Consider the following 15,347-nt stretch of genomic DNA (forward strand, 5'->3'; position numbering starts at 1 on the left):
TCGAGCGAAAATGCTGTGAGCCCGTTGATTTCCAGTCCTGGCAACCACTACTAACCCGCGCAAATTCATACACCCAGTTGGTATCAATTTCTTCTTCTTGAGTCTAGTGGAGGTTGGCAAACAACTTAATGGTCCAATAGCGCCACTAACTGATTGGGAGAGGAAATCCTGTTCTCATTTTACGTCATTACGTACAGCGCCGCAGAATGTAGTTGTTAATTTCTGCCGCTTGACGGCAGCATAATCCCAAATATGTTCAGTTGACTCACATCAGCAAGCTTGTCAATTACAAGCGCTTGTTTTTCTTTTTTTTTTTTTAAATGCGTAAATTGATAATACTGTATTTTGATTACTGCGTTGCCGGCTTTTGGGAGAAATTTCAGTTACAGTATACCACTTGCATAAATCGAAGCTGTTGTGTGCAAGAGCTGGATGAAAACTGCGTTTTACATTATGCAGATTTAAAAAACACTCATTAGAAATGAATATTTTTCTTAAAGACATTAAAAAAACACACATTTTTCACAAAGGAAACCATTTATTCATCAAAAGCCACACGTCATTCAAAATCAATTTTAAGAAGGCAAAAATTACACTGTGGTGAGGCTTTTTTCATTTTTTTAAGGCACGGGATAGATTAAAAAGCTCCGACAAACACAAACAGTAATAACTGCATGGCAGAAAACATATATAAACCTCTGTTTTAATATCTTTACAATTAGCTGGCAGCCCTGCATATTCAAAAACATACATGAACAGGTGTCTCTAATCTGATTTTTTGGCGCTCATCTGGTCTGAATCCTCTTCAAACCCCAAATTCAAGTATATATGTATTTTTTTTGTACATTGCAGCCCTATAAAATGGCTGCTAAAAGTCCTCACCGTGGAGACCATGCATCTCCAAAAAATTGCACAAAGTCCACTTAAAAATACAGAAAGCATTCAGTTTTATGTGCATTCCATGTTTAAAATTAAAATAAATAAATATCAAAAGTCAAATGATCCACTGCAGGACGAAATATAAACACGACTGCTACTTGGCTGACTTTCATTCTGCTCCTTTGGTAAGAATTTTGTCACTTTTTTTTTTTTTTAATGCCCTGCAAAATTACACATGAGCGACATCACAAACAAACAGCGACGAGACCTTTCGTTATGATTGCAATATGTAACAATATTTGCACGCATCAACAACAGTCAGTATGGGAAAACGCATGCTGAAATGAGTCTATATGACAAAAATGTACAGTGCATCAAAGAAAACTGTTCAAAATCAGACCACTATGTCACAGTGTCTTGAATGCTCCTTTGCGACGACAAACCATCTTCACTCAGCTCATACCTACAAGAGGAAGTCATAACTTTTTATTAACATATGTAAAATATTAAATATAGATTTATCACAAATCAATTGTTTTTAATCTGCTTATTTTTTTCAACAAAGTGGTTTGAACCTAAATGATATATATTTGTAGAATTAAAATATCGATTTTAGTTTGTTTGCATGACGCATTTGCATGTCGATATTTTTCTGCATATAATTTTTATTTCAATACATTCTTGCCATGAAAATACATCTTGATCCCATCCCAATAACAGTTGTTTAAACAGTTTAAATTACATCAATTTAGTTTTCACTAGATTTTTTTTTTTTATTGCTTTGGTTCTTTCTTACTTTTTACGATCCTAATTTTAATGATCATATAACACAAAATAATTTAAAAAGTTTGAAAATACCAAATTTCAAGCAACTTTACCATTGCGTCCATCCTTTTGCGATATCTTCTCCACTTAAATCAACCACCACCTGCAATTTGACAACTAAATTAACATCATTATGAACCTAAAAACAAAATTGTGTCCACATAATCCAAGAAATGTTCCTTACTTTTCCCAAAAGGCCTTTATGTTTGGACAAGATGTTCCCTCCGTTCTTTACGGCGACATCCAGAGTTCTCCTGTGGAGCTCCACGATCGAGACACTAAACTCGAACCTGCATGGACAAGCGCTCATATTAATTTTCAATTCCCCCCAAAACCAACAAGAAAACTCACGTCTGATCGTAGACGGGGTTGAGACTCCTTTTCACGGTACCCGTCTTCCTCCTGCCCGTGCGGCTCTTGTCGGGCAGCAGATAGAGACGGATGAAGGGATCCGAGGCGTCTTTCGAGAAGGCTATCAAATTTCTGAACAAGTATACGCACATACACAAAGTTCAGTGTATACTGCCTCTAAAGTTAAATGTATTAACAGGCCATATTGAGTGTAAACATGCGGTAAAGACTCTACAATGTGTTTTGACTAGTCTGTGCTGCTGTTTTGGTTAGCAACAGAGTTCAAATGTGCTCCCTAGTTATTGTGAGAATAATTCCGCATTTGAGCTCTCTGCATTTGAGGAACTATGAAAATAACACCGGTGTTTTACAGAGTCAAACATGAAGTAGTGGATGTCATTTTGCAAGCATACCGGCACGCGTGAACCACCACGATGAGCTTGTTGCGTTGGGCGCTGTGTCGAATGGTGAGGTGGACTTCGCCCAGGGGGGACTGGCTGGAGGTGGAGCCACTTTAAGAAGAACGCACATACAATACAGTCAAATGACAGAATTTTGGGGGAAGGTTAAGATTTTGTGCATCAGAAGTGCTTGTGGTATCAGAACATGGTATTTACTCAAGAGTTGAGTACTACTACGGATATCGGTCTGAAAATAAAGAGATATCAAATATCCCTAATATCATGAGTATGTATTAGAAGATGATGCAGGAGTGGATTTTCACTCCCATCCCATTCCACTCTCATTGTAAAAAATCCTGACATGTTCCAGACCATAAAAAAAAAAAAGATCATGCCCCGCCTCATTCCACTGAAAAATACTCCAACTTCCGCAATGCTCGCATATATATGACCTGAATTCCAACTCACTCCGGCCTTCCTGTGTGGAGTTTGCATGTTCTCCCCGTGCCTGCGTGGGTTCTATCCGGGCACTCCGGCTTCCTCCCACATTCCAAAAACATGCATGGAAAGTGTATTGGCCACTCTAAATTGTTCTTAGGAGTGATTGGCTGCGTGAATGGTTGTTCGCCCCTGCGTGCCCTGCAATTGGCTGGCAAACAGTTCATTGTGTCCCTCGCCTGATGCCCGAAGTCTGCTGGGATAGCCACCAGCAAGCCAGTGACCCTTGTGAGGATAAACGGCTTTAGAAAATGGATGGATATGTATATATACAGGTCTCTATAAAATTGTCAAAAAACAGAAATATGAATATAAAATATATATATAAAATATATATATAAAAATATATATATAAAATGTCAATGACATACCTTGGTAAAGATAATACTAACATTGCAGTAGAGTAGAATTGTTTGGCAATATGAGATAACGTCAATAAAGAGAGGATTGAACCATAAATAATAGATTACACATTTTACTTGTGCAGCTGTCGTAGCCTTTGCTGGAGCTCCAGGGTAGCGAAGGGCAGTGAGATGTCCGAAGCCAGGCTGGGCGTGGACTCGTTGTGGGCCAGGTGCTTCTGGGAGGCCGATATGCCAACGCATAGGGTGGAGACGCTGCGCAGCGGGCTGGCGGCGTACGGTTCGCCGTCCCGGTGATGCAAAGTGAGGGAGGAGGCGTGTGGTGGGGGCGGGGCCGGAGGCGGGGGCGGGGTGGGCGAACGCGGCGGGGGCGAGTCGGAGCTGGACGCTCTCGTCGAGGCGGACGGTTGAGGTAAGCTGGACTTGCGGACTCGGACTGAAGAAGGTTGGTCTGATGAGACCTGCTTCTCCAACGATAGGATCTGATGAAACAAAAGGACACGTGATTTTAATGATTGATCGATTCCGTATGAAAAGTTTGTCTTACACTCATGAAAGAGCATTTGTACTTCTCCTAGCAGGAGGAAATAAATGTGAAATTAGAAATGCGTGTTCGGCCATTTTCAAGAATAAAACTTCGCCCATCTTTTAGCTAGTGTGTACAGTAGCGCCTCATGGCATGACAAGAGCAACAAAAAGGCCTTTTTCTGATGCAATAACGTTCCCTAACATTAAATATTTAATGTTTTGGAGAATGAAGAGCAAGAAACTTGCCACATTAATGTCGCAAGTCCGGACAAACTACGGCCAATGGGTAAGATTCATTCCCTTAGAGAATACTAAAAAAAAAATTGAAGCTGTGAGCAACAATGAACAGGGCCCTCACACCCCATTTTCATGATTATTAAACTTTGACGCCATGCTCTGCCAAGAGGTAAGTGGATCCTATTTAGCCCCTACTCCCTAATAGGGGTCTGTCAAAATATTTGCCCTGGAATGCGTCCCAAATGACTTCTTCAGAGGAAAATTGCAGTTCTCCCTTTTGTTTTCAGACATGGATAGAATACACATTAAACTATTTTCAGTGCTTATATATATATATATATATATATATATATATATAGAGAGAGAGAGAGAGAGAGAGAGAGAGAGAGCCTCTAAACAGGGGAATCGTGTATATATACTACAGTATATATACTATATATAGCTAATACTGTATGTTAATTTTCCCCCGTGCTGTAACCTGAAAATGACATTACATTTTCAAAGCTCTGCTGCGACCAATCACGGCTCACGTTTTTTCTGGGTGTGGCAAGCTGAGCGATTATTGGCTGTGATCCTTGAGTACGCGTTGTAATTTTCAGTTGGCAGAAATTGGCAAAATGTGTTTTTTTTTTTAATGGTATTGTTTGTACGTACATGAAAAATAATAAAGTTATGAAATGAACTCATTCATACATTCAGATGTATTTATAACTCTTTTAAGAGTCAGGACATTAAATCCTGTGTACCTTTTTACAGTATTTTGTTTTTCAAACTTCAGAGTAAAGGTATATCTAAAAATAAAATGGTAAAAAAATAAATAAATAAAGAGGTAATCAACGAAAAGGAAGAGAATGTTGGCTGTTTGAAGGTCTTCATGTTTGGGGGAGGAGCTAATGATAGTTCAGGAAACCTAAAATGTCCATTCCGAAGCAAAACAGCACCCTTCACCTTTCTTATCAGGAATGGATCCTTCGGACTAACGGTATTGTTTTGCTGGGTTTTTTTTTCATGCATAACTGGAGAAAATCCCCCCAGCGCCCTATTTTAGATGCTAAAGTAGATTTAAAATGACCACTTTTACCCGCAAGGCCATTTTGAATCTGATGCTGGAGCTGGGACCAGAGTTCTTGAGCGGGAAGCACTGCGTCAGCGTCATGTCCTCTTCGGTGAGGAGGCTACTCAGAGGCACGGTCAGATTACCCAAGGTGCACTTGGTCTTGTCGTCTTTCACCTACGTAAGGAAGCAGTGAGCAGTGAGCTCATACGAAAAAAAAGTGGTAAAAAAAAAGAAACAATCTGGTTCTTACCTCCACCTCCAGTTCCTGCCTCCTTGGATTGTGCACCAGAAACGAGAAGGAATCCTCCCACAAGGGCTCTTTCGTCTTGTAGCGGATCTTTAAGAACAGACAGGAAATCATTTTCCTAAAAAAGTGCAGTGGAGCTGCTAATTCCAAGTTGTCACAATTAATTAGATAAACTTCATGAAAAGCAAATCCCGAGCTGACCAGAAACACTTTATCGGACCAACCTGCGCAGTCTAATCATCTACTATAAGTAATAATAATAATGACAACTTCGTTTTTCCTTTCAAAGAGCCCAACAACACTTGACACCTTCCACACACACACACACACAACACGCGAAGTTCTGTTCACACGATGAAATGTGACCACACAATGTAACATGACCGCATGTGAAGATACATGACCACACACGACATGTGACACATACCATTTTGATGACAAATTAAGCCCAACAAAGAAACATGCTGTCTACATGAAGACATTTGAGTAGTGCCCAACATTTTGATTTTTTTTTAGGGCCGAGTGAAATTCCGATGCTTAATTGATCGGAGGATTAATTAAAAAAAATAAAATAAAAAATCAATGTTATGGTATATCATCCCAAGACCCAGCCTATTCATTTGTGTCCATTTATGTGTCCATTTTGTGTCAGCAAGACAGCAAAGTGAACTGCATTCCACCTCAACACGTGAAACATAATTGAAAAGGCCAGGTTGTCCTCAACTGAGCACACTAAGACTTGGCAGGTAGTTTCAATGAGTCAAAAGGTACAGACCAAAAACAAATGTCCACTACAGTGGACACAAATGAACAAGCTGGGCCTCAGGAAGATATAAATCGATATCAGCCGATATGAAATCTCCACAGACAAATCTCATTCGCCGACGCCCATGTCACTCACCACGCCAGGCCCCGCCTTTTAAAGCCACACACACTCAAAGTCATAGATTATAAGATTGAACACCAGTATTGCGATGGCAAACGGACAACAATACACTGATCCCTCGCTTTTCGCGCCTCCCCTATCGCACCCTCAGTGCATTGTTTTTTTTTTTTCATTAAAAAAAAAAAAAAAAACCTATATTGTGGAGAGAGGCGCTGTGAAAGTTTCCTGCATGCCAGACAGGCGAATTAATTATAAACGCACCTGCCGCGGGCACTCCTTGGAAGTCAAACTACTGCAGTACACATACTTACTCAAATCTTAAATTATTAAACCTTATAGAGTAACTGTACTGTTATCCCTTCCATTCCCATTTGATCCATTTGGCTGTAGTCTCACGGGGAGCTGCGGTTATGTTGGCGGCATCCGGGAATGAAGGTTATCGCTGATCAAATATGATAATAATCAGAGTTTACACTTGAAATTCCAATTTCTTCCAAAAGAAATGTAAATAACAGATTTACAATGTTTCCTTCCGTGGCTACTTGCCCGCTTCATTTGCGTCTCACTCACAGCGTGTGTGAGTTTCATGAGTAAGCGCAGCTCTCGGGCACTCTTACAAGACACGTGATTGGCTCCTGGGGCCACCATGGGAGTAAATTATGACTCCTGCAGTCTTTGGTTGATGGTCGCGCCGGGAGCCAATCACACCCTCCCCACTTACCGCAAAAAATGAGGGATCACTTTCATACCTAATATTGCTTTACGCAGACATGTGTTTATTCAATAAAGCATCTTTAATTCTTAATCATGGTTGAAAATAACCAATTGTCAAATTCACCATAGTTTATTAGTCATTGAAAGATGTGTCTGTGAAGGAAATCCGGTGTATTTCCTCCCGCAGGCTATTTCTACTTCATTGCTCCCTTCTAATTCGACAGGCGACGGAAGTCAGCCGCCTCCGGGCACGCCGCATCGATTCAAAGTTCAAAGCGGCCCGGGCTATTGTAAAACAACATACACTCGAGCATACATAAAACATAATCCGTGTCTCAAACGCAAAGATCGGAAGGCGCGACTCACCTTGCTCTCTTGCGTCTTGTGCCCGACGGTTAATTGGACGAAAGGGCTCGGCTCGCTGCTGCTCTTCTTTGCTGACTTTGAAAAGAATCGCACAAGATCGATAGTGAGACATTCACGTTGCGATTCTCCCTTTGCTTCTTTTACAAATAACCGTCATTGAACATGCAAGACGACAGTCCTATGTTGTCATGCAAGATCTGAGAGCTTTGGCATGAATAATAGATGCGCAACAAGCCTTACGCATTTTATATTCTGACTTATCTTAATGCAAATGATAATGTGCTAAAGGCTAAGGGAGTCACTGCTATATACGCCCCATATAGTCAGAATGTTTACCCTATACAGGACAAATGCAACGTTCAGGTACAGGCAAGCCACTTGGAATACATTACAACACTTTAAAATGCATAATATAGAGGTACGCGGTAAAAAAGTACATTAATTAATGTATTTATTTATTTATTTCTAAAATTACTTTTGAAAATATTTGTACATTAAAATATATTTTCAGTGTCAAAACAATTGTTTCAATACATAGATTAACATTTGTAAAATGGTCAAATATTTTCAATATTTTGAGGATTTAAAAAATGCAAAGACATGTATTTTTTAATGTAAAATATACAGTTGATTATTCATGCAAATTTAATAAATAACAAATAAATATTTGGAACATTTTTTGGGGGATTTTTTTTTAAATTATTAATTTAACATTTAAATAACTGAAAACACATTTTCCAAAGATATATTGATTATTAAGAGTACTTTCTTCAAAGTTATTTGGACATTAAAACACGTGTTTACATGTGTAAAAAGAGTTGTTTTAATTTATAGACTTAAAAATATAACGATAAATTGGTATAATTTAAGTATTTAGATGTTTGTAAATATATAAAACTATGTAAACTATATCGTAAGGGATTAAAATAAAATATAATAATAAAAACATATATGTTTGGAACAATTTACATCAATGTTTGACACATTTATTTAGTATTATTGAAAAACATTTAGATAATATTAAAAATATCTGGACATGAAAACATATGTCTAGATAAGTAAAAACAGTTGTTTCAATAAGTAGACAATGAGTATTTAAAATATATTGCAAATGATTAATAAAATGTTATACAGATAAATATTTGGCAATTTACATTATTTCTGAATGAATTTATTATTTTTTATTATTGAAAAACAATTTCAAAACCATAGTGTAAAATAACAAAACAATAATGTATTATCCAGTAACTGAAATTTTAAAACCAATCGAAAATATGCTATAAATTTGAAAAAAAAAAATTATACGAATATTTAAACATTAAGTAACATGTTTCCAACTTGGTTTACAATGATAGTAAATTAATTTATAATTGATTTATATAAATCTTGATGGGCATAGGAAAATTGGACGGTTACAAAACATTCCCTGAAATACTGTATTTTGACATTTAAAATAAAATTGTATCAATTCTATCACTACTGTCACGGTAACTTAAAAAGATACCAACAGTACTACAAAACAAAGGATGAAAAGACTACAATTGCGTGTAAAAAATCGAGCACTCTGAATGCAACGCAAGCAAAGTCAATAAAGTGACAAACATGCAAGTAAGAAAAATGAAGGCATGCAAGATGCGCATTTCAGCTATCCAAAACTGTGGTACGAAAAGCGGCCATGATGCGGTGGGCGTGTTCCGATCCCACGTTACCTTCAGGGCCTTAAAGACCTGCTTCAACCCGTCGCAGGTGAAATCGGACAGGTTGTTCTTTTAAAGCCAAAGAGGGAGATTTGGAGTGGAGACAAATAGAAAAACCACACCTAAGGGTTAGCACGAAGAAACTTGGGCAATGCGTCAGAAAGATGAATGATGTGAATTTGTGGGGAATGCGGGGTGACATATTAACAAGCTAGCCCTGCTGGCAGCTAGTATAACAGCCTGTCCGTTCTATAAATCACATTCTGGATATCAGCCTTGAAAATTAAAAAAAAAAAAAAAAAATCATACCGGGGGTCCTTAATCGAAAGTCAAAGCACGATGTCCACATTGTGACATAAAAAGAGCTTCTCCTAGTTTCAGTCTGGCAACAGAGGGGACAAGTGGATGGCACTTCTGTCTTGCAGTCAATAGTTCTGGGGTTGAATCCTGGCTGAGGATTTAACCCCACGTTCCAAAAATATTTGCATAAAGGTAATTGAAGAGTTGAAGTCGGCATTACAATAGTGTGATTCATGGACACCCTCTAGTGGTATGCTAAAGAATCACACGTCATTACATTTCGGTTGTATTTAACTTTTTGGTTTGGTTAGTTTTAAGAACTGTATGTTTTACGTTACATTGTGTACTTCTTTGCTAAAACATTTCAATTGAACTTCTTTTTAAATGTTAATCTTAGCGACCTGGTAGGAAAATTAAAAATTGGTGCTGTCATGTACGTCTCAAAGTCAAAGTACTGGGTTTGAATCTTGGCTCAGGTTTTTACCTCACGTTCCAAAAATATTGGTGATTGAAGAACTGAAATCTGTGGTATATTAGTGTAAAAAATGACACCTCATTACAGTTCAGTTGTATTTAACTTTTTTTGTTAAATACATTTACGTTTCATTTTTAAGAACTGTATGTTTTAGGTTACATTTTCCAATTCATTGCTAAACATTTTCACTCATCTCGTTTTTACCCGCCACATTTTAGGCAAAACGTTAATCTTAGCGGGCTGGCCGTAATATTAAAAAGCAGTGCTGTCAAGCAGAAATCTTGTGTGTTCAAATTAGGTCAATGTCATATTTTTTACACAGAGCGATACTATTAGACTCTTTCTATGTCATCTGTTTGTTTATATATTTACACACACAGATGCATATATACAGTATATATGATAATTTTCAATTAGATGGTTGTAATGCTTTGGTGAAGAAAAAAACAGGTCAGCTCTGAAGGTAATTACATACAGTTTCATTTACCACTAAGTAAGCGATTTTTTTTTATTTATTCCATCACTCAAGGCGACAGAAGTGTTAAGCAGCAATTTTTTTTAACAAAGTGGTACTTGGAGCAAAGTATTGTTAAGGTAGCAAAAAAACTGACGTCTTTTTGTTTATTACGATAAATGCAGCAGACATCCTCATTTTCTTGTTATTTTACAATCAATACTAACGGCGGCTTTTATAGTCACTCCAAGCCAAGCGATTAGTCACCGGGCCGTGAAGCCAAATCACAACCGACATGCTAAACGACTCACGCCGATGGTGCGATACTCGGAGCTGTTGCTCTCGCAAAACACCAGACCGGACGCTCGCCTCTCGCTTAAATTGCCGCAGCCTAAGCTGCCGCTGAAGATACTCTTGAGGGGGAGGGGAGGAGGAGGAGAAATAATGAGAATGAAGGGCTGTGACTTAAAAAAAAAATAGAGTCTATTTAGCCACATTATTTAAAATATTTGGACTGGAAAATATATGTTTAGAAATGTCAAAACAATTGTTTCAAGAGCTAGACTTTACCATTTGGAAAGTCTACACACCTCTGTTCAAATGCAAAGTTTTTGTCACTCACACAGGCCGAGACTTTTTCCACTAACTCATTCGCTACCAAAACGGCTTAAGACATTAAAAATCCATTCATTCTGGCCTGGCAATTATTGATAGCTATATACGCCAAAAATCCATTTTTACTAGCCTGGCACAGCACATAACTGTTGCCATTTAAGCCTCCTGTTATGCTTGTTTGCAATAATGTTCCTGGGTCACTTTGAACCCTGGGCGTATTTAGTCACCCAAACATGTCCAAAAACTGTATCCAAAGCTAGTGTTTTGCTTTAACTGCAAATTAATTGGCAACCCAACATGTAACAAAGGCAATACTTTTATTTATATCCATGTGTAGTTTGTTTCTCTGGGATGGTGTTGGAATTGTAAATATAGTGATTATACATTTGCTACAATCAATATAACTGCTTGCAATGAAGAAATGCTTTTCTGTGAGGAGGTTGCTGCGACAAGTTTGGTCAAGCTCAAACAGTAGACAGGTGTCACTCCAGTTGTGATTAAAAATATCTTACTAATCTTCCACCTACACATACATAGATCAACAAATACACTGGGTTCCGTGCTTCATCCCACATTTGCACTTTTGCCCTTTTGGAGGCGGAACCTTCATGTAACCGAGGGACCAAGAAGCAAATAAAAAGAGAGGGTTTGGAGAGACTGCTTCAGAACGCGGCAGAATTGTATTCATGCAGTCCTTCTTCGTTCTCCTCATGCATGAGCAGATATGAATGTGTTTTCTCTTTCTTTCTTCATTCTTTCTACATTCAACATTTACTTCAACTTTCAAATGGGTCAATTTGACTAAAAACATAACAGTGGCTTTGATGACCCCAAATACAATATATAGGAATAAAATCTAATTTTAAATATAAATATTAAAACCTCTGCTTTCCAAATTTACTCAAGGGTGCAGTAGATTTGCTTACCCAATGCTCCACAGATAATTACACTAAGATCAGTAATTTGTGTTTTGTGCACCTATTATATGGCAGATTAGAATTTAATGATGTTATCAATAATTCATGCTAATTAGCATTTCCTTGGAAAGTTATATCTATATTGTGGTCACACCCATGTCATGTTTGTGAAAAACTCGTTTTTTTACCTTTTTCCTTTTATCGTGTGAGTTACAATGATTTTACATTCTATTGCTTTATACACTTGTTAGTTCAGTAACAATAACAATAAACTACTCTCGAATGTTACTGTTTGCCATTTATGGTTGATTTGGGATTTTTTTTTTTTTTTTTTTAAACAGTGCTCAAGCATTCCAAATGCTGGCTCAGCAAGAAGAAAACAGCAGGCGTTTAACTTGAGCTTAAATCTGTTTTGAAATGATTGGGCTTAAGTAAAAGTACACCCATATGATCAAGGAGGCCCATAGTAAAGAGCGGATAGCTACACGCGAGTTCACGTGGAGTTCAGTCGCCACGGAAACCAAAGAACACAGCCAGCAAACCGCCGAGGAAACTTAAGCCTTGTGGTAACATTGACCCATGCCTTTTATTTAAACAAGCGGCCATTTCCTACTAAACTGGTTGTGTGTGTTTGTTTCTTACCGGCAAGTTCTTGGCAGAGTCCAAATAGACGACCAGCAGTGCCGACGACAGGCCGTCATTGGCCAGGCTCCTGTCCGCTCTCACGCTTCGAAGCACCTGATTGGCCAGAGACGTGGCCGAGTCACACGATAGGCAGGTGGCGGCCCGAAACGCGACGCGTACCTGTTCTAACTTCTCCGACGTGGACAGCAAAGAGAGCCATTCCAATTTCAAGTGGAGCTTCCCGGTCGGCGCCTCCTCCAGGTCGAACCACTACCGAGCACACAGAAAACATCTTTGCCATTAAACAATTTGACGAATCCAGGACAAAGCAAAAGTTCAGTGTCAACATTGGAATCCCCATAAACTCCCCTTAACAACCCAGACTAAAGTTAACTGCTCCCCAACATTTAAAAACTCTTTCAGCGTCTCTATCGCTGTCTTTTTTTGTTTTGGTTGAGGTATACCTTGGCGCATCTTGGACAACTGTAAAAAGTGCACAAAAATGGAAACAAGCCAAAAAGTGTGGAAAATAAACGGGGCAGCAGCACATGTAGACTACGTTAACTGTTCATACTAATATATTCTTTATCCTTCAGCTTATTGAGCTGTTGACTTTTTTGTGTTTGTATTTTTTGCATACTGCATGATCAGAGTTAGACTGATTGTTGGCCAGAATGATTATCAGCGCCTTTAAATAAAAAATGGCCAGTAATAAATCACTGTCAAACTGTGTTAGACTCAGGCAAATATTTATTTAAGATTTTCAGTTAGCTTTATAAGAGATTCAGGTCACCTAGGAACATTTTTCACTTTTTGTTTTTGCTGGTTATCGAAACGAAGATGAGTAAAATTGTAATATATTTTGTATTTTGAAATTTGGGAGGAATTGATTTACTGTAGGGAATTAAAACAAGCTATTTAAATATTTAAGCTGTCTTTTTAGTTTTTGACACATGTAGATAACGCAGATTGGTATGGGATACTTATTTTATTTTGATTTTGTTTAAAAACCAACATTTTTTTCTTTTGCTGAAAATGAACAATTAACTTTTTCTGAATTGTTGTAGAATTTTACAACAAACGTGTATGTTGTGTCAAAGAAAATCAACATTATGGAAATCACAAAAATAAACATATACTTAAGCATATTTCAACAAAGTTGCATTTATTGAATCATTTATTTATTTAATGATACAATATGAACATTACTACATATTTCATTAGGTTTGCATTTACAAATTTGGTCTAGAGCAACAAAAAATCATCACTGTTGCAAAAACCTGAACTTTTAATTCTTGGTACTTGTCGTTCCTGAAACTTAAAGGTTCTAATTGGATATTTAATGAGTCAAAAAAGTTTGCTCGCCACTTTTAAACTGGCATTCATTTCAAAAACGAATCTCTTCCTTAGAATTTCAACCTAACAAGCCTGAACTGATCTCAGGCTTTTTTTCCTCATCGTGATGTTTGCAGGCAAAACAGTGGAGTCATATTGTTGCGTTAAAAAAAAAAAAAAAAGCAGACTGTAGGTGGATTTAGCCGCCTCTGCCTCATTATTCCCTCTTGTCTATTCAAAGCCGACCGGCTTTGCTTTAATGCTCACTCAACAAAGACACGCACGAGGGCGGTGTCTCGACACATTTGCTGATGTTGTGAAACTGATCCTTGAAAAGACATCAAGCGCAGGGAGCGAACCTGAAAGGAAGGAAAACAAAGCGGGCGCTCACCTCGTCCACTTTCTGTTCTTTGTGCAGCTCGGTCATGTCGATCATCAGGCTGTGGGCGACCCAAAAAAAAAAAGTTGTCAATAAACAGTGAATTTTATTATTTTACGGTCATTTTTGGCTCCCAAATTTACCAGTTGTGTTATTTGACCATTGGGCACTTTGCAAGCTAAGCGATGACGCGCGGCTTCCCCCTGATGAATGAGAAAAAAATAAGCGCACCTTCCCAGGAAATCGTCTTTGTCAGGATCCTCGTCGAACAACTCGATCTCAAGGTGCTGACCCGAGTGCTCGTAAACCAGGGCCTGACGAGGACAATGATGGTTTACTATCCCCGCGACCCGCGCCTTCATCAATCCGCGATTTGTCACCTCGTAAACTTCGTTCCATTTGGGGTGAAGGCTCTCCTTGATGGTCTTGCTCTGGAAGAGTTGATTTCCAATCTGAAGGATTCCGTAAGGGTCCGACTTGCCCTTGATGAGCCCGCCCAGGAATTTATCCTTCCCCTCCAGATCCTGAGCTTCCAAGAAGTGAATCCGAAGCACCCCCTTTGGAAGTACCGATTGCAGAAAAATTTCTCATCAGTCTCTTAACCCCAAACTATGATTTTTGAACAAGACAATTAACAAAAATCGGTTTAACTCTTTCTGCCCCTTGCTGCTCAAAATATTTTGCACTTCGAAATGCTCCATTGTATGCACCATTTTTACAGCGCTCATTTCATTTTATGCTGCAGCTTTTTATGCCGTCAAGGGCCGACAACAGCCTGGCCTCATTATTCGTGTTTAAGTGAGTGGTAATTAGTTGATATTTTCACTAATTAATTGAATGATTCCTGGGGTGGAAAAAAAACTCAAGCGTCTCAATCAAGGCTGCTGCCTGAAGTGTTCAACTTGTTGTCACGGTTACGCGAACGAAGCCTTGACACAGTGTGTTGGAGCTTCAGTTGGGTATGCAAAAATATGTTCCTTATTTTTCGGACTATAAGTCGCGACTTTTTCCCCATGTTTTGAGCACTGCGGCTTATAGTCCAGTGCGGTTTATCTGATGTTTTTTTTAATTACCGTTTTTCCGCACTATAATGCGCACCCTCAATCAATGACATTTTAAAACTTTTTCCATATATAAGGCGCACCGGATTATAAGGCGCACCCTAAATTAATTACATATTTTAAAACTTTTTCAATCACA

General features: G+C 38.4%; 1 protein-coding gene across 3 annotated transcripts in view; it reads right to left on the bottom strand.

The window, feature by feature from the left end:
* Nucleotides 1–545: 545 nt before the first annotated feature.
* The window catches only part of esyt2b (extended synaptotagmin-like protein 2b), a 34,192-nt gene continuing 19,390 nt past the window's right edge, over nt 546–15,347 (bottom strand). Inside the window, exons 9-24 of one of the 3 annotated variants that reach the window (XM_088402452.1) lie at nt 14,528–14,704; nt 14,379–14,461; nt 14,160–14,208; nt 12,614–12,703; nt 12,452–12,547; nt 10,589–10,690; nt 9,061–9,117; nt 7,352–7,426; nt 5,389–5,475; nt 5,163–5,312; nt 3,434–3,798; nt 2,469–2,567; nt 2,056–2,187; nt 1,889–1,994; nt 1,758–1,807; nt 546–1,342 (exon numbers count right to left, since the gene is read on the bottom strand). In XM_088402452.1, coding sequence (XP_088258578.1) covers nt 1,282–1,342; nt 1,758–1,807; nt 1,889–1,994; nt 2,056–2,187; nt 2,469–2,567; nt 3,434–3,798; nt 5,163–5,312; nt 5,389–5,475; nt 7,352–7,426; nt 9,061–9,117; nt 10,589–10,690; nt 12,452–12,547; nt 12,614–12,703; nt 14,160–14,208; nt 14,379–14,461; nt 14,528–14,704 — 1,779 coding nt within the window. In that variant the 3' untranslated portion in view covers nt 546–1,281. The remainder of the gene's footprint in view (nt 1,343–1,757; nt 1,808–1,888; nt 1,995–2,055; nt 2,188–2,468; nt 2,568–3,433; nt 3,799–5,162; nt 5,313–5,388; nt 5,476–7,351; nt 7,427–9,060; nt 9,118–10,588; nt 10,691–12,451; nt 12,548–12,613; nt 12,704–14,159; nt 14,209–14,378; nt 14,462–14,527; nt 14,705–15,347) is intronic. The other 2 variants (XM_088402450.1, XM_088402451.1) reach the window with 2 other exon arrangements.

This window comes from Hippichthys cyanospilos, chromosome 19, assembly GCF_059441005.1.
Source record: "Hippichthys cyanospilos isolate Australia breed blue-spotted pipefish chromosome 19, RoL_Hcya_1.0, whole genome shotgun sequence".
NCBI classification, from domain to species: domain Eukaryota; kingdom Metazoa; phylum Chordata; class Actinopteri; order Syngnathiformes; family Syngnathidae; genus Hippichthys; species Hippichthys cyanospilos.